Raw genomic sequence first — 18,494 nt, 5'->3', positions numbered from 1 at the left:
CTGCCTCTCTGTCTGTCTGTCTGTCTCTGTCTCTGTATGTCTGTTTCTCTGGGTGTGTGTATGTGTGTGTGTCTCTGTCTCTGTAGCTCACGCCTGTTTCCTGTTTCTAGAAAGAAGCCTGCTCAGAGTTGATGAGTTCTACTGCATAAGCCCACTGTCGTGACTTGGGGGGTGACAGGATGTTCAGATCTAATCTTCAGAAGAGGAAATCATCAGCTGTCTGAGCTCAGCTCTTTTTTAAAGGCACACACACACACACATACACACACATACATACATATATACACACACACGCACATGTATACACACACACACACACACACACACACACACACAAACACACACACACACACACACACACACACACACTGCTGGGAAACCAGGGCAGATTGGAGAGCTGGGTGGGGAGAGAGGGACACAGAGCTGACTTTCCCAGCAAGCCACAAGCTCAGAGGCTCTGTCTCCTCCCACCGGGCCTTCCCTGGGCCACAGGACATTGGTTGGGCTTCCTTCCTCCTTGCTCAAAATGAAAGGGCTTGAGAAACCTGGGTCTGCCCATGTTGGTCGGCTGGCTCCCCTGCAGAAAAGACCGACTTCATTAGAGCTCAACGTAGAAATGCTCACAGAGGAGGCTATTGGGGGGAGGGGAATCTCCCAGATCTCTGGCTGTAAATCTGAAAGCCGAATCATGGATCCCCAAAGAGGAAGCCAAGGCTGAGCCACTATGAAGAGGCTGCTTGGTGGGGGAGTGGGAACCCTCTGACTGACTTGTTTTGCAAGACCGGAAAAGGAGGGTGCATAGTGTAATCCCCCTGAACTCTTCCGAAAAGCCCTGGAGTTTCTGGTCACGGGCTCAGGAAGGATTCCAGCAGCTGCTTTCTAAGCCTCTGTCCTCAGTGGCTTTTGGACTCTGACCAGCCTGACCAGCAGGACCGCATCTCTGCCAGCCCCAAGTCTGAAGTCCAAGGAGGTCTTACTGTCCCCCAAAGGCCAGGAAGCAAGGTGCTGGTTTGAGAGTGGCCTGTCTTAGCCCCAGGGAGAAAGTGGGTCTGCCCTGGGTTGTCTCTTCCTGGGAAACGTGTGTGTGCATGTATGTATGTACATACATATGCATGCATACATGCATGTGCGTATAAATTGTGTAAATGTGTGTGCATACATGCATGTATGTGAATGTATATGTGTGTGCATGCATGGATGTGTGTGTTTGCATTGTTTGGTATGTGTGAATGTATGTGTGCGTATGCATGTATGCATGTGCGTACGAATGTGTGTGTGTATGCCCTGCCTTCCCTCAGTTCTTGGTGAACTGAAAAGTGTGGTTGATGTAGGTCCACAGCTCCTGTCCTGGGATGAAGAGCTCCCGGCAAATCCTCCTTGTGGCTTCCCTCCTCTTCCTCTTCTGCTGTCCCATCTGGTCCTCTTCGGCTCCCAGGAACCCAACCGGCCCACTCCTCTCGGATGGACATGTGTGTATAGGTAGGTCGTGGTGGTGAGGGCAGGTGCTCTGTGTGATTTTTTTTTGTGCACATGCTAAGCTTTATGAAACACTTCTGGCCCCTTCCTGGACTCCTGTCAGCACCTGCAGGCACCAGAAGAGAAGGCACTTGGAGGCTCAGCACAAGACTCCAGGGGCATCTGGCAGTGGCCAGAGGGTGCTAGCCAGGACATCCAAGCAGCAGGGGACCATGGACATACAGCTGGGGAGGACTTCTGAGTCACAACGTCCTGTGCCCACCCCCGCCTCATTTTACAGAGAAGGAAACTGAGGCCCAAAGGGGGAACTTGAGAGGCACCATCCCATAACAGACATGGAGTCAGCAAGACCTGGTTAAATCCTGCCTCTTAGCCATATGATGACCCTAGGCAAGTCACTTCGCCTTCAGAGCCTCAGTTTCCTCATCCATAAAGTGAGAGGGGTCCTCTAAGGTCCCTGTCAGTCCTAGATCCGAGTCTGTAGAACCACTTTCAAATCCCGTCGCTTTCACTTATTGGCTACGTGATAAAGTACAGGTCACTCACGCTTTTTTAGCCTCAGTTTCCTCTTCTGTAAAATAGGCACAGCAACACCCTACCAAACTTCCCACATTGTTATAGAGTGTCTGGTGGCCTCAGAGCTGTATGAGTGGACGTCTGCTTGGGTACGCTTCTAATGGATCCAGAGCCCAAAGAGCTGCCCTTGAGAAGGTGTCGGGAGCAGGGAGATTCTTCCAACTGGAAGGTGTCAGTGGGGGGCAGGTGGGATCTAAAGGGGTGAGGAGGTGCCCGGGGGGGCTAGGCAGGGTCTGGGGCTTATCTCTATCCCATGTGATACCACAAAAATGGCAACAAGGAAGGAGAGGCAGCTTGGGGCCTGCAGCTGCAATGAGGGATGGTAGATGGGTCCATCACTACTATTCTCTGGGGACAACAGGGGACTACAGGGTCCCCTGGAGCCAGCTACGACCCGGAGGTATGGGTGATCTGTCCCTCTCACTTCTGAGATCTGGCCCTTCAGTGAAATGCTGCACTCCCCTCACAGAGTGTTAAAGTAATACCAGGCCACATGCCTCTCTGCTCGGCTTCACAGTCATTCAGCAGGACCCACAAAGACACATGGTCCACAGCTAGTCAGGTCCAGGGAGGGAGAGATATGTCTGCCTTTGTACCTCCCCCCATCCCGTGTTTATGATTTTTAGATTCAATCGTATTTTGTTTTCAGTTTCAAATTCTCTCTCTCCCTCCTCTCCTTCCCCCACCCATTAAGAAGGTAAGAAAAACAAAACCCGTTACAAATATGCGTAGTCATGCAACATTTTCCTATGTTGGCCATGTCCCAAAATAAAAGAAAAAGAAAGAAAAGAAAAGAAATATGCCTCAACCTGCCCTCTGAGATCATCAGTTGGGTCTCTCTGAGGAGTGCTTTTCATCATGAGTCCTTTGGAATTGTGGTCGATCATCATAATGATCAGAGTAGTGAGGTCTCTCACAATTGATCGCCATTGCAATGTTGCTGTCAGGTGTACAGCGTTCCTTTGGTTCTGCTGGCTTGGCTCTGCATCAGTTCATAGAAATCTTTCCAATTCTTTCTGAAACCATCCCCTTCATCATTTCTCAGAGCCCAGTAATATTCCATCACATTTATTTACCATAACTTACTTGTCCAGCCATTCCCCAATTCGTGAGCATTCCTTAATTCTTTGCCACCACTTTAAAGAACTACTATAAATATTTTTGTATATAAAAATCCTTTTCTTTAATCTCCTTGGGATACAGACCTAGTAGTGATATTACTAGGTCAGAGGATATGCACAGTTGTATAGCCCTTTGAGCATAGCTCCAAATTGTTCTCCGGAATAATTGGAATAGCTCACAACCCCACCAACGGTACATTAGTGTCCCTATTTTTCCACATCCCCTCCAGAATTTTCCATTTTCCTTTTCTGTCATGTTAACCAATGTGATGAGTGTGAGGTGGTACTTCAGCATTGTTTTAATTTGCATTTCTCTAATTGTTAGTGATTTCAACTGTTTTTTAATATGGCTATTAATAGCTTGGATTTCTGCCTCAGAAAAATGCCTATTCATATCCTTTGACCATTTGTCACTTGGAGAATGGGTCTTATTCTTATAAATTTGACTCAGTTCCTTTAACATCTTAGAAATGAGATGTTTATCAGAGAAATTTGCTGCAAATATTTTTCCCAATTTCCTGATTCTCATTTTAGTGCATTGATCTTGTTTGTACAAAAACTTTTTAATTTTGTGTAATCAAAATAATCCATTTTACCTCCTGTGAACTCCACCCCTATCCATAGATCTGTCAGGTAATTTCTTCCATGCTCCTTTTATTTACCTGCGATGTCACTCTGTATGTTTAAATCACACACACTTTTCGGACTCACGTTGGTATATGGTGGGAGATGTGGATCTGTACCCAGTTTCTGACAAATAGCGCGCTCTGGCCCCAGTGGCTTGGATCTTTGGGTTTGTCAAACATTAGGTGACTGCAGTCATTTGCTTCTATATGTTGTGCCCCTCATCTATTCCATTGATCAAGCTTTCTATTTCTTACCCAGTACCAACTGTTCCAATGGTTATAGCTCTATAGCGTAGTTTAAGATTTGATACTAAAACTTGTTTTCACATGTAATTGAAGGGGAAATTTTATGTGTGTGTGTGTGTGTGTGTGTGTGTGTGTGTGTGTGTATAAAAATGTGGTACTGTGAGGCTGCTTTCCTTCCTGTTTTTTTTCATTGATTCCCTTGATATTCTTTTTTTTTCTCCCCACATTAGCCATGTTGCAAAAACCCCTTGATAATTTTGGCCTTTTGTTCTTCCAGATGAATTTTGTTGTTATTTTTGATGGTTCTATAAAGTACTTCTTTGATAGTTTGATCGGTGTGGCACTGGATAAGTAAATTCATTTGAGGAGTATTGGCATGTTGATTATGTTGGCTCAGCCTACCTATAGGCTCTAATGGTTTAGATCTGTCTTTATTTAGGGGAAAAGCGTTTGGCAATTGTGTTCATGTAGTTACTGTGTACATGTTGGCAAGCAGACTCCCAATCATTTTTCACTATCTGCCATTATTTCCAATGGAATCTCTCTTTCAATCTCTTCTCGCTGGGCTTTGTTGCTAACATATGGAAATGTGGATGATTTATGTGGACTTATTTTATATCTGGCAACATTGCTGAAGCTGTTCGTTGTTTCACTAGTTTTTTGCTGATTCTCTAGGGTTCTCTGAGTATAGTGTCATGTCATCTGCAAAAAGTGATAGTTTTGTTTTCTCATTGCCTATTTTTATTCCTTCAATTTCTCTTTTTTCTTGTATTTTTTGCTACCATTTCTAGTACAGTATTGAATAATATGGGTGATAGTGGGCATCCTTGCTTCACCTCTGATATTATCAGGAAGACTTCTAGCTTATCTCCATTACAGATGATATTTAATCTTGGTTTTAGATGTTGCTACCTACCCTTTTAAGAGAAGCTCCATTTATGCCTATGCTTTCTGGCATTCTTAAAAGGAATGGGTGTTCTATTTTTGTCAAAAGATTTTCCTGCATTTGCCAAAATACTTATAATAACTTTTGTTATTTTGTTATTAATATGGTCAATTATGTTTATAGTTTCCTAAAATTGAACCAACCCTACTTCATTGGTAGAAATCCAACAGCAGCAGTAGCAGCTTCGCAATCAAATAATAGCTAGCATTTACATAGCACCTACTATGTGCCAGTCGCTGTGCTAAGCACTTTACAAATATATCTCATTCAGATCCTCACAAAAACCCTGGGAGGTAGGTGCTATTATTATTCCTATTTTACAGTTGAAGAAACTGAGGCAAATGGGGGTTAAATGACTAACCCAAGACCACCCAGCTAGTAAGTATCTGAAGCTAGATTTGAATTCAGGTCTTACTTACCCCAGGCTCAGAGTTCTAGCCGCTGTGCCGCCTAGCTGCCTGTCATACTGTATAATCTTTGTGACGTATTGCTGTGGTTTCCATGTTAGTATTGTATTTAACATTTTTGCATCAATATAATTAAAGAAATTGCTTTATAGTTTTCTTTCTCTGTTTTGACTCTCCCTGGTTTGGAAGGAATTTGGTAGGACCTTTCCTTTACCTATTTTTTCTAACAGGTTATATAGTATTAGAATTAACTGTTCTTTAAATGTTTTGTAGAATTTGCTTGCAAATCCATCTGGTCTCGTTTTTTTTTTCTTTGAGAGTTCATTCATTGGTTTTCTAAGATAGACCGTTCTACCATTATAGGCCACTGCCCTTGCAGGGTCTTGGCTATTAACGAGATTCACTCCTAAGGACAACCTAGCCCTGACACAGAGTTTCAGAATAGGAGTCCACTCTCCAGAGGCCAGGGAAAACCCTGCCCAGAACCCTTGGCAGGGCATTCATGTTATGCAAAAAGGGAAATGGGGTATGCCCAGCTTTAGCAATGACACCCTTCAGAGACTGTGGGCTCACCAGACAAGGCACCAAAAGTGAGGGGCCCGCTCAACGTGCTGGCATGGTCTGATCTTTAAGGATGGTGACCACATAGCCTCTGCCTACGGGTTCTTACAGGGTTTGTTGTCAGTTGTGTGTGAGGGCACTTCTCTCTTTGCCTGCTCCCTTATACTCTGCAGAGGGTTAGCCCCACTTCTTCATCTTTTAAGGATGACTTTTGTGGGCCCAGAATCATCAGCTGCTCTCTTGGCAGTCAGATTATTCGTGAAGCTTCATGACTGGTCCATGCTCAATGGCACATCCTTTGAGTTTTGGCATCCCTGACATTGACGGTAAGAAATTAAGGAGGAGAACTTTTCCAATTCTCAAGCGCTTTCATTCTGTGACTTTTGGGGCTGCTTCTGGGAAATGAAAATGATTGCTTGTTAAAATTAATCAAGCAGATTGAGACAGTACTATCCTTAAGGGTCTATTTAAAGTACAGATTGTTTCTTGTTGAAGCTATTTCTCTCATTTTGATAGAGAAAATTTTACACAGACTAAGACTCATGTGGAAACTAAATGCCAAGGATGAGCCCTGTTCTGTCTATACCTTCCCCTCTTCCAGCAGACATCACCCACCCCTCCATGCCACTCTCCAAATACTTCAAATTACCATGCATGTATCAAGAGCAAAACAGCCACAGCTAATGGGGGCAAAGGTTTTCCTTCAAAGTTCCCATTTCAGACACTGAAAATTTTACAGAAGAGCCATCCTCCATATGCCCATGTTGCTAATGGCCCATCCTCTCCACCCAGCAGTTGGTTGGTTTATTTATTTATGTGAAAAGCCCAGCATGCTTTTCCCTGACAGCCTTTGAAGAATTTACAGACTGAGAATTTGTGTTTGTGGTTTACCCAGCCACTGGCCTTTGCAGCATAGGTGGGAAAGTAGGGCAGAGGAAGTGGTTGAAGGGCCTGATCTTGCAGTTAGGAATGACCTGACTTCAAATCCTACCTTGGACCCCAGACACACCCCTTAACCTGGCTGGGTTTCCATGTCTTCTTTTGTCCAATGGGGCTGCTACCTACCTCTGGGCTCCCTGTGAAAAAGGCAGTTACTTAAAGCAGCACTCCGAAAACAGTATTCCTCAGGACTTCCATAAGACAAATGGGAAGAGTAACCACAAACAATGAAGGACATGGCAAAATTGTAATGAACAAGGCTGCCTTGAAAGAAGGGCCATGAGAAGGCCTCCCACTCAGCCCCTTTGCAAAGGAGGGAGGGCCACCAATGCTAGACTTTGCGCAGCTCCTTTGTTTGTTTTCCTTTTTCTTTATTCTTTTGTCTTTAAAAAACACTTTGTTACATGGGGTGGCCCTCGGGATGAGCGAGTGGGAAGAAGGCTGAGGGAAACAATGGGAATATGAAAAAACAAAAGACACCAATCACAAGTTATTTTAAAAGAGGGAAGTTTGTACTTAATAAGCCTTAAAGGCTAGGTATTCTCATCACCTGAAAACAGGCAGCGAGGCTGTGGAAGTCTACTTCCAGGGCCCTGGCGTGGAGAGGACGTGGACAAGCAGGGAGCTGATCTCAGGTGCCCGGGCACCAACGTGCCATCTGAGGAGGACTCTGCGCACTCACTGCCTTTGCCAGGCCCATGATCTCTGCTCGGGCTTTCTTAAAAGTCAGATGAGCTCAAACCTGGATTGACGTCTGCTTGATAATGTTTGAATTCTCAAAGATTGCTGAGGATCACGCTCTCAGTGAATGTAGATAAATCTTAGCTTTTTAACATAGGACTGAGGACATTCTCTCAGATAGTCCTCTGGTCTCCTGTTCTTTTCAATATCATCTCGTCTCTTCATCAAGTTTCCTTCACTTCAGTCAAAATGGTCTTCTTGTGTTCCCCACAAAACTCTTGCAAATGTCCCCCAGACAGTCTTGCTAGGACCAGAAGAGGGCAAATGTTGTGATTCTTTGCCAATCTAGCTTAAACTGGGGCCATTGCCAACTTCCAGATGGATTGTGTTTCAAAATCTCAAGTGTAACCTAGTTCCTATTTGCAGATGACACCATATAGATTGCAGCAAGCCCAAGAACACTGTAGAGTCTCCTATGAGACCTGTAATCACTCAAAAGCCTGACAATCCACATGGGAAAAACCAAGTGAATGAAAACTCTGTTAGGAGATAAGTTGAACAATGCATAGAGCTTGTCCAATAGTATATATTTCTTAGACAAATACTAAACGTGGAAAATGAGGTGAGCCCAGAATTGAAGAGAGGGAGAAAATTGGAATGCCTTTACAAAATTTCTCAGTGTTTTCAATGACCTCAGGTTTCTCTCTCAAAGATCCATCTCATCTTCTTAACACCAATATTCTTCTAGAATTGTTGTGTGGCTATGAATCACAGAACACCAGTCTCTGAAGAAATGAAATTGAGAATCACCTAAAAGGCAGTGATGTGAACATTAAAGCTAAAGAATTATTTGTTACTTGGGGAAAGTGGTATAAAATGTCACAAGTGAAAATATAGTCTGGACATTGTACAATGACTAATATTGATAAACTTAACCCTTCCCAGCAATACAAGGATCTAAGACATCTCTAAAGGCCTCATGATGAGAAATGCTATCCACATCCAAAGAAAGAACTATGGAGTTTGAATGCAGATAGAAGCATACTATTTGCTATTTTTTTTTCTTCTGTTAAGTTGTTTCCTCTTTCTGGTGGTTCCTCATATTGATTCTAATTCTTACCTACAATATCACTAATGTGAAAACATGTTTAATAGGAATGTATATGTATAACCTATATCAGGTTGTGTGCCATCTTTGGGAAGTGTGGTAGGGAGGAAGGGGGAGAAAAATTTTAAACTCAAAAGCATGTGGTAGTGATTGTTGATAAATCAAAATAAATTAATTTTAAAAAAAAGAAAATATAGGCTGGGGGGCAGGGGGTGGTGATGGTGGGGGTGGGAAGATGAATTAGTCATCAAGCAAGCAAAAGCAAGGGATAACCATCAGAAAGCCCATCAATCAGTTAAGCTATAAGCATTTGTTAAGTACCTGCTGTATTCCAGGCGCTGTCCTAGGTACTGGGAATATAGTGCAAGAATGAGAATCCCTACTGACAGGGAGTTTACGTGTGCCTCACTGGTATCCACACAACGTTCAGAATACAAGACAGACTCAAACACACCAGGTAGACCCACACGGATTTCTAAGAGGACAAAGCCAAGAGCTGCACAGAATGGGCAGGTGTGGATGGGATGGGATGGCATCATCGGAAGGAATGTCTGGATCGAGGAGATCGCGGATTCATTGATGTATTGAAGTTGTTTGGAGCTTGAAATACATTTTTACATAAAAACTGTGTTAAAGGGTCTCAGGTCAGACCACAAAACCAGCTTCCAGTACAACAACACAAAGGAGGCAGCGTGAACAGGAGACGGGCTCATTTATAATGGGGGAACACTGGTGCTTCCGTCCCTTTGGATGGAATGATGATGGATGGATGGCCTGCAGCCAGGGAACTTACATGAATAGGGAATGCTGTTATTTGCTGGTGACTTTTAAGCCACAGAAGACACTGAATGACAGAGCAATGGGGAGTTAGATACCAAAATAGGGAACCTGTTGGAGCAGTATCATGGTGGTGGTTCCAGGCTCTTGAGGGAAGGCACCTCCCTCCCATAGACATCCGTGTGAGTTGATGGCCAGGTGGCCCCAGGGCAAAAGGGTAGCCAGGAGAGGGAATGGTATGTGAGGTGGTCCTCAGAGTGCCCCAGCCCAGGACCACCCTCAGAAAGAGTCAAGGACAGCCCTTGAATCTAGTTTCATGGGTCACTATGTTTCTGTAAAATACCAGCTTCCATGACTCCCCTGAAATGGCAGAGGCATGACACTATTCAGCCCAGGGATACTGGGACTTCCTTCAAGTCCTAACTAAAGTCCTGCCTTTAAAGGGACTTTTAAAGGGAAGCCTTTACCAGTCCTTCTTCCCTCCAAGCATTCATTACATGTCAGGCACTGTGCTAAACACTTTTCAAATATTATCCCATTTTATCCTCACAACAAATGTGAAAGTTAGGTGCTATAATTATTCCCATTTTGCAATTAAGGAAACTGAGGCAAGCAAAGATGAAGTGACTTGTCCAGGGTCACACAGCTGATAAGTGTCTGAGGCTGGACTTGAACTCAGGTCTTCCTGACTCCAGGCCCAGTCCTCTATCTAGCACCATCTCTCCGCCTCAAGCATTCAGAGGTATTACACCAAAGGGAGTGGTGTGTTGGTAATTGATAGGATTCTCTGTGCAGTCTTAGCCCCAGCTGCCTGGCCCTGAATGCCCACCTTTTAATCTTGTAGAGCTAAGCACTCTTTTGCAAGGATGTAGAAGGCTTCATTTGGATTAGTTTCATAATCTCTGATGGTTCTTCATTTATACTCACATGAAGCTTCCCCTCATTTCTTCCCACATCTGATAGCCCTTGGAAGAACAACTCTAATGTGTGTGCAGAGAGTTTCTTTGGGCATACATGCCAGGCAGACCTCCTCATGGTTCTGCTGCTCTCTAGATCAAACGTGCTTTATCCTGTCCCTCTGAGCCTCCTCTGCCCCCAGAGGCAGAGCTGTGGCTTCTCTCCCTCCTCTTCCTCCTCCTCTTCCTCATTTCTTGGCAGACACACTCAGGTGCCCCTTCATCTGGCCTGGAATCAAACAAGCTTCCTATAGGATGAGGGAGACTCGCCCTTCACTCACTGCCTCTGGGTGCCTGGCAGGAGATTTGCAGACCCCCTCACTGGCTCTTATCTGAGCCTAGGGTCTGAGAAGGTTCCAGCCCCTTTGATAGTCATTCCCATGACATGAGGCAAAGAAGGGATTAAAGAGCTGGTTCTCTGAGGCCTTCAAAGCTGCCTCTTCCTCCTCTTGTTTTCTTTTATCTGTCTAATGATTCTCCACTTTTATCCAGAAGTGCTGAGGAGACTGCCAAGGCTCCTGTGAGCTGAGAGGAGCTTCTGGGAGAAAACCCCACATTTACTTTCCCAAAATAACAAAAGAAATTGCAAAGACTCTCAAAGTATTAAAGAGTTCCTGCCAACTACCGAGCAGTGGGAGAAGGCAGCTAGGTGGTGCAGTGGTTAGAGCACTGAGCCTGAAGCCAGGAAAACCTGAGTTCTAATCCAGCCTCAGAGACTTACTAGCTGGATGACTGGGAGCGGGTAGCCACTTCCATGCACCTCAGCTTTTTCTACTGTAAAATAAGGATAATAGAAACCCTTTCCTCCAAGACTGTTGTGAGGATCAAATGAGATGGTATTTGTAGAGTGCCTTACAAACCCTAGAGAGCTGTGTTATCATTATTACTATAAGCCACATAAACTCTTTGAAGCTCAGTTTCCTCATTGGTAAACTTGGAATGATAATATTCACCTTGCCCCCTTCATAGTCGTATTGTGCTTTGTAAAAGCTAAAATACTGTATAAATGAGATAAAAACTAATTTGCTACTTTGGTTGAAAGCTTTGAATGTCCCAGTTCACTGAGCATTCTGGACAGCTGGGTTCCAGGCGGCCATGCTGTCATTTGGGACACTGAGCTCTCCTCAGTCATCCAGGGCACAGCCAGAGTCACACTGACTCATGCCTGGCCCCAGACAATGGCACTGGCAGTGACATCTACCTACTCTGTTGTCAGTACCAGCTTTCCCAATTTCCCCACTGGCCATCCCTGCACTCCCAATCCATTACGTACTCTCTATTATCCTGTCGATAAGGCCATGTGAAATCAGCCCCGCAGTGGTGGCTGGCCCTGATGATGGCAGCAGCATGTTCAGCATGGTGGCCGCCAGCTCACTCCTTTGATACCAGATGATCCATTGGGTCAGTTTGCTACAGAACACACTGTTCTGCCTGAAAAGGACGTTGGCTGCAGAACACAGGGTTCAGCAATGGAGTCATCTCCTGTAATGAACCTACGACAAAGAGCCTAGACTACCAGATGATGAGAGACAATGAGGTCATAGGGAGAAGCATCACAGGAACCGGTTAGGTGACGGACAAGGGACAGCCTCTCTCCAGAGCTCCTGACTCTCCAGGAGCTGATGGGGAAGCTTTGTGAGCTTACCAGCTTGGAAGCCTTTCACTGAGACTTAAGGAAGGATTGGGGATGAACTGACCAGTGTGGACTGTTGTAAATCGATTAGGATAAATTGGTTGTCTCAGACTAGTGTAAGCCAGAGCTGCTCCTTTGTGCTGGGCCCCGAAAAAAGAGGTCAGTGGCAGCTGCCCTTTGTCCTGGTCAGAGGAATCTGGAGAGAGCTGAGCACAAGCTGGAGACCACAGAGCTGAGCCTGGGCTTTGGCCCCTATGGGACACTTGGGCATCCACACAGCCCAGGGACCAAGTGGTCACACCCCACCTTAGCTCCAGGAAAGGCAGCTCTGATGAGGAGAAGGGTGGAGAAGCCAGGGTGCCTATATTCTGATGACCTGGACCCAGACCTGGAGCAAGCACTTTGCGATTGTACTCAGCCTCCACCATGTAGAGCCGGGAGGGGGGGAGTGAGCTTCTGCACCCCAACCTTCTTGTGAGAGAAGGGGAGATCCTGGGCTGCAAAATAAGCCTCAAGTATGCATCTAACAACTCCAGAGTCAAGGGGGGAGCACCCAGACTTCTAGAGCTAGGAGAGGGAGCTCCTGATAGAACCAGACTCTTAGAGAGACAAGGATGCTAAGACCCCTGGCCATGAAAAACTGGAGGAGCAGTGGGGGGCCCAGCCACAACTTGCAGGACCCGAGACCCTGGGCTTTTTCCAATTCTGACCTTACCATGATATATTTGGAGAGAGGAGGTATGAAAGGAAGGGCCCCTAGTTCATTTTCAGTCTGTAGGAAGCATCCAGGCCCTTGGAGAAACACCCTGGGGCTCAGGAGTGAAAGTCATAATAACCAGAATGCCAGGGGGTGGGAATCTCTTCATTAACACTGAATCTGTTTCCCTTCTGAGAGGAATACAAATCACAAGGCTGGGGGAAGGATGCTTTAAGTCTGGAGGGAAGTGATTTAAGACCTTGGAAGAAAGGTAAGACTTGAGAGAGACAGAAGATAATTATATTGATTGTTTATAAGCCACTGGGAGTCCTTTGTTTTCTCTCTTTGGGGTGAAATAAAGATAGTCCTTTACCTATAATGTATTGCTACCAGGGGAATGAATCATTGTATGTTTAGGGGAAAATTAAAGAAATCAAGATAAATTATTTCATCGTTCATTGGATTCTTCTAAGTGGGCATAAGGGGTGTGTGTGTGTGTCTGAGGGGCGAGGAGGAGGATTTGGGGACATTGCTGTTTCTTTGATTTTCTGATGTAGCCTCTGGCCCAGGGCCCCAGCTCCTGCGCTCAGATGGACCTGGTCCAGTCCTGGAGGCTGCTCAGAGAGCATCACACTGTGTGTGTGTGTGTGTGTGTGTGTGTGTGTGTGTGTGTGTCCCCTTTGACTTACTGTGGTTCCTCTCACTAACTCACTGCACTCATTTCCCATCTCCCCTCTTCCAGCTAGTTCCTAGTTTTGCTTGAATTTCTGTAACTCCATTGCCTAGCTTAGTATCTAGCACCTGGCAAGTGCTCGATCAGTGTTTGTTGATTGAAAGACCGATGCCCTGTCTCTGTGTGGGTTGAATAAAACTGTCCTTTGTTCATTGTCAGGATGTGTGCTGATAGTGTCCATAGTGGAACAGCTGGCACAAGTCCACAACTCTACCACACGGGAGGAGATGGAGCGACTGTGCAGCTACCTCCCTGGTAAGTGGAGACCCCAGCACCTGCCCAGGTAGGAGCGACTTTAGGCTAGTGATTTGAAGGCTTAGCATGGAAAGGATCTTACAGGCAGGGCCAGGTAGCTGCCTGTTCCCCACAAGGAGCCATCCCAGGGAGAACGGAGAAACCTACAAGGAACTCATAAAGTATCTGTGTGTGTGTGTGTGTGTGTGTGTGTGTGTGTGTATCTCTCTCTCTCTCTCTCTGTCTCTGTTGCTGTCTTGGTGTCTCTCTCTCTGTTGCTATCTCTGTCTCTCTGTCATTGTCTCTGTATTTCTCTGTCTGTCTCTCCTCTCTCTCCTCTCTTCTCTCTGTCTCTCTGTCTCTCTCTCTCTCTCACTCACTCACACACACACACACACACACAGCCCTGAGAGTCTCTTATTTTTTGGAGTGAAGACAGAAATTGCTGTGGTCACTCAGGGAATGAGATGTGGATGATGCAATGGTTATTTTATGTGGCTCATTTATAATGTCCATTCTGCCTCGATGCTATCTTCCCTGGCCATTTATCACAGACTCTTTGCTGTGCTGCACCCTGACAGCAGCCCAGGGGAAGTTAATGAAATGATTCATTATTATGGGCAGCTTTTCTGCTTTTATGGAAACAGATACACACACACACACACACACACACACACACACACACACACACACACAGAGCTTCCTACCATCATCGAGCTAGCAGATCCAGCCCAAACTTGGACATTTGGCATCAGTGAGGGTACAGCCCTGGACAAGGAGTGCTCTGTGCCTCAGCAGAAGCATCTGGAAAATGGGAATAATCCCACTTTCATTGCCAAGCTCACAGAGTTGTTGTAAGGAAGTAATTTCATAATTTTGGAGTTCCCTCAAACCATGGACAGTATTTACAATCCAGAGACTACACAGATCCCCAAACCAAGTAAGATCCCAGTTGGTCAGCATCATTGAAATCAGTGATCAATTTCACAAGAACTGAAACTGAACTGAATCTGCCTTTACTAACCCACTCATCCCAGTCACCCTGAGGACACTGGACCATGGTCTGAATGAGGAAGAGGACACGGGAGTTGCAATATAGACTTGGTCTGTGATTTCAGCAGCAAGGTGATTCATCCCACCCTTTAGAGTGACCCAAACTGGGGGTAGTTGGAATAAATGAACTACTCTGAGAGGTAGGAAAACCTGCCCTTGAGGTCACCCTAGTCATTTTTCCTTTAGGCCAGATTTGTGCTAATGGTAAGAAGGTTTCTGCCTTCGTTCAGGCCTCTCCTTTCTCCAAAGGAGCCCAAGCCTTCTCGAAGATGCCAGATTGCAAATGTGGACAGATGTTGTGATGTCTGCGTGGCTTTTGTTCCTGTGTCCCTAGAGATGTGCAGGCCCTGACCAATGCAGCGGGAAAGAAACAAGTCCCATTTCTGTTTGACAAAGGCAATAATTCAGCTGAGGGACTTGTTAATGTTAGATGGCTCTTACTGGGGGCAGAGATGCCAGGGTTCAAGAGAATCCCTGCTATCACCAAGCCTGTTTCTTGAAACATTTCTATACAAAAGCTGCATAGCCAGAAAAGCAAACAAACAAACAAACAAACAAACATCCCTCCATTCCTGATTAGCTCTCTTCTCCAGCAGGGGGGGCAATGGGGTGGGGGTGGGTGGTGGGAAAGGGGGGAGTGTAAATCAGCCAGTCCACAGCCATCTATGGAACACCTACAATGGTATGCAATGAGGTTACAAAGACAATTGTGACAGTCCCTGCCCTCAGGGGAAACAACATACCCATAGCATTGTAAGGTTATGGACTTAGAGCTGGAAGTCCCCATTTCACAGGTGAGGAAAACAAAGCCCAAGTAAATTAAGTGACTTGTCCAAGTTCATGCCAGTAGTGAATGTTGCAAGATGAATGTAACATAAATACGAGCTTAACTCGGTGAGTCAGGTGTTGACAGGGGGAATCACCGAGAACAGAGCAATCTGACCAATTCTGGTTCCTGTTAAGGAGCATTTCTAAGACCCCTCATAACTTTGTCCACGCCTCCAAGGTGCCCCAGGTCACCAAAGCAGCCTGTGGGGGAGATGAGACCCTCTCTGGCCTCCCTCTTGCCCCTCTGTCTCCTAATAGAGTCAAGGAAGATCAAAGAGACCTCTTCCATCCCAGCTACTGCTGCCACCGCTTTCTCCATCCATCGCCTGATAAAGGGGATGCTTTCCTGTAATGTTGACAGATGGTGGCCTGGTAAGGAGGAGCACCCACACTCTAGGGAAGGAATGTTAGAGAAGATGCTTGTCCATCTCTCTGCCTTGGGGTCTTCATCTGTAAAATGGGCATAACGAAAGCACCTCCCCACCAAGATATTTGTGACAACCAAATGAGAGCACGAAAGGAAACTATTTGGCAAACCCCAGGTCTCCAGACAAAAGGCTGCTGTCTCAATGGCTCCCCTGCTCTCCAAGCCTCAGCATCTTCTGGAGATGGTGGGGACACTGCTGGCTTTGGGGTCTCAGGCTTGCTGTCTCCCTCGAGGCCCAAATCCTCCGCTTTCTTTCCTTCAAGGGCAAATGCCAGAGCCTGGTCCAAAAGCCAGCCTTTTTCTCTGACAGCTCTCTGTTCACTTTTCTTACCTGCCTGAAGAGCCCCCACCTTCATCTCCTGTGAATGCATGCACTTCATGAACAATCAGAACAAGAAACAATGATTCACATCTGCATGAGACTCGAAGGTTCACCATGTGCTTTCCCTGTTGAGTACAATAGCCCAGTGAGGTGCCTAATGCCGGGATTATTCTTGTCCCCATTTTGAAGAGGAGACTTAGTGAGAGGTTACAAGAGTGGCTGAAAGACACACAGCTGGTTAACTGTCCTGGTAACTGTCTGAACCTGAATTCAAACCCGGGTCTCTTCTGACCCCACATCCAACCGTTGGTCCAGGCCATGTGTTTCCTCTTCCCTCCTTCCCACCCTCTTCCCCTCACATTGCAGGGGCCTCCCATGCTTTGTCCTTTCAAGATTGCAATTGTTGCAGACCCAAAAAGGAAGACCAGCAGCCTGCCCCTTGCCACGAGTGAATGATCATTATAGCTCACATCCATGTCACACTGTGCACTTGAAGGTTCCCAAAGGGCTTTACTTCTTCTTTGATCCTGGGAACATGGTCACCAGCATACTAGGAGGCGATTCTGGGACCTCCGGGCTTCACCAGCATAGGACCAAGTCCCCCATTATTCACACCACAAGCTCTGAGTACAAATCATTGCTGATACTGTTCCCCTGAACCCCTATTGGTGAGAGCAGGTGCCGCCTCCCTGCCTTGACCCGTTTTGTCTCCAACTAAAAATTGCGGATCTTGGTGAGCCAGGGGTTGGGAAAAGACATGAGAGGCTGGAGGAAGCCCAGGGAATCTTTAACTGAGGAAAGGCAAAGGAGGATTTCAGTGGGTGTTTTGGGAGGACTTGAAGTCTCAGAACTTTGGAGAAAGAAAGAAGCCCAGAGTCCCTGAAGTTAATTCCACTCCCCAATTTGACACGTGTGGAAGCAGAGGCTCTGGGAATGATGGGACTCACCCAAGGTTGCTAGAAGCAGGGCCAGGAATCAGACCCCCAACCTTCCACTCCCGATCAGGTCTTCTTTCCTCCCCACCCCTCAGAGGTCTTCCGTAGCATCTTCATAATTTCCAAAGCTTGCACTTCCACATGTACATAAGCTCGATGCAGTCTCTTGGCAACCTGTGAGCAGGGGGAGGGAGGTGGATATTTAGGACCCCATTTAGGAGCAGAAGGTGCACACTCTGGGGAAGTGACTTGTCCAAGGTCACATAGATTTTTCTTCCAGTCCAGACTTCATTCTGTTTGACCCTGTTGCCCTCAGACCACAGGGCCTGCTAGAGTCCATGGAGCTGGGAGATGGGAAGGGACTATATTGGTTCATCTTGGCCATTCAATGGATTGTTTTCCGTGCTCCCCCTCCCACATTCCGCCCCCCCCCCGACTTGAAGAGCTCAACCAGCAAAGATCTTTTTCAGGAAGCAAAAGGAGAGCAAAGGTGATATGTAAGGAAAGAAAAAGACTGTCCAGATGGTCAGTCCATCAACATTGACCCTTCATGGGAACAGGAAGAAGGACATCTCTACACTGGGCAGAGTATTCCCTGACTTTCAGTCTCATGCTCTGCTTCTGCCTCAGTTTCCCCAGTAGACACTCTGAAGCAGAGAGGCCTCTAGCCATCATAGCTCAGGAGCCTTCTCACACCCCTCAACAACAGGGAAAGCAAGTAACCTGAATGTTACCAGGGCAGGTGCGTGAGTCTCAGTTAAGGGAAGCAGCTGAAAACTTGACATAAACTTACACCACCTTGGCAAGACCCAAACATCTCCAAGGCACCCACAGACAGCCCTTTTCAATGACAGGTTACACTTTGCCAGCTGTGTGGCCCTTTGGGGATCCCCTGAACTAGTCACAGAACCCCAGAATCTCAGACTCAGAACCTGAACAGGAATCCCCTCTACTATATCCCCCCAAAGAGGAAGCCTCTCCCACGGCTGATCAGCTCTAATTGGTGGGGAGATCATCAGAACCGCCAGCATTTCTCTGGCACGTTGAGGTCAGCAAAACATGTTTACAGACATGGTTTTATTGGACCCTTCCACAAACCCTCAGAAGGAAGTGCAATTATTATCTCCATTTTATAGATGGGGAAACTGAGTCAAACAGAGAAGTTAGGTGACTTGCCCACAGTCTTGTTTTGTCATGGCCAACTCTGCATAA

General features: G+C 46.2%; 1 protein-coding gene across 3 annotated transcripts in view; it reads left to right on the top strand.

Moving 5' to 3' along the window:
- Positions 1-556: 556 nt before the first annotated feature.
- AOAH (acyloxyacyl hydrolase) overlaps positions 557-18,494 on the top strand; it is a 116,797-nt gene continuing 98,859 nt past the window's right edge. The window contains exons 1-3 of one of the 3 annotated variants that reach the window (XM_020964393.2): positions 557-1,002; positions 1,332-1,479; positions 13,643-13,738. In XM_020964393.2, coding sequence (XP_020820052.1) covers positions 1,353-1,479; positions 13,643-13,738 — 223 coding nt within the window. In that variant the 5' untranslated portion in view covers positions 557-1,002; positions 1,332-1,352. The other 2 variants (XM_020964396.2, XM_020964392.2) reach the window with 2 other exon arrangements.

Source organism: Phascolarctos cinereus, unplaced genomic scaffold (assembly GCF_003287225.1).
Source record: "Phascolarctos cinereus isolate Bilbo 61053 unplaced genomic scaffold, phaCin_HiC Scaffold_4;HRSCAF=312, whole genome shotgun sequence".
Taxonomy (NCBI): Eukaryota; Metazoa; Chordata; class Mammalia; order Diprotodontia; family Phascolarctidae; genus Phascolarctos; species Phascolarctos cinereus.
This window is presented reverse-complemented; position numbering and strand designations above follow the sequence as displayed.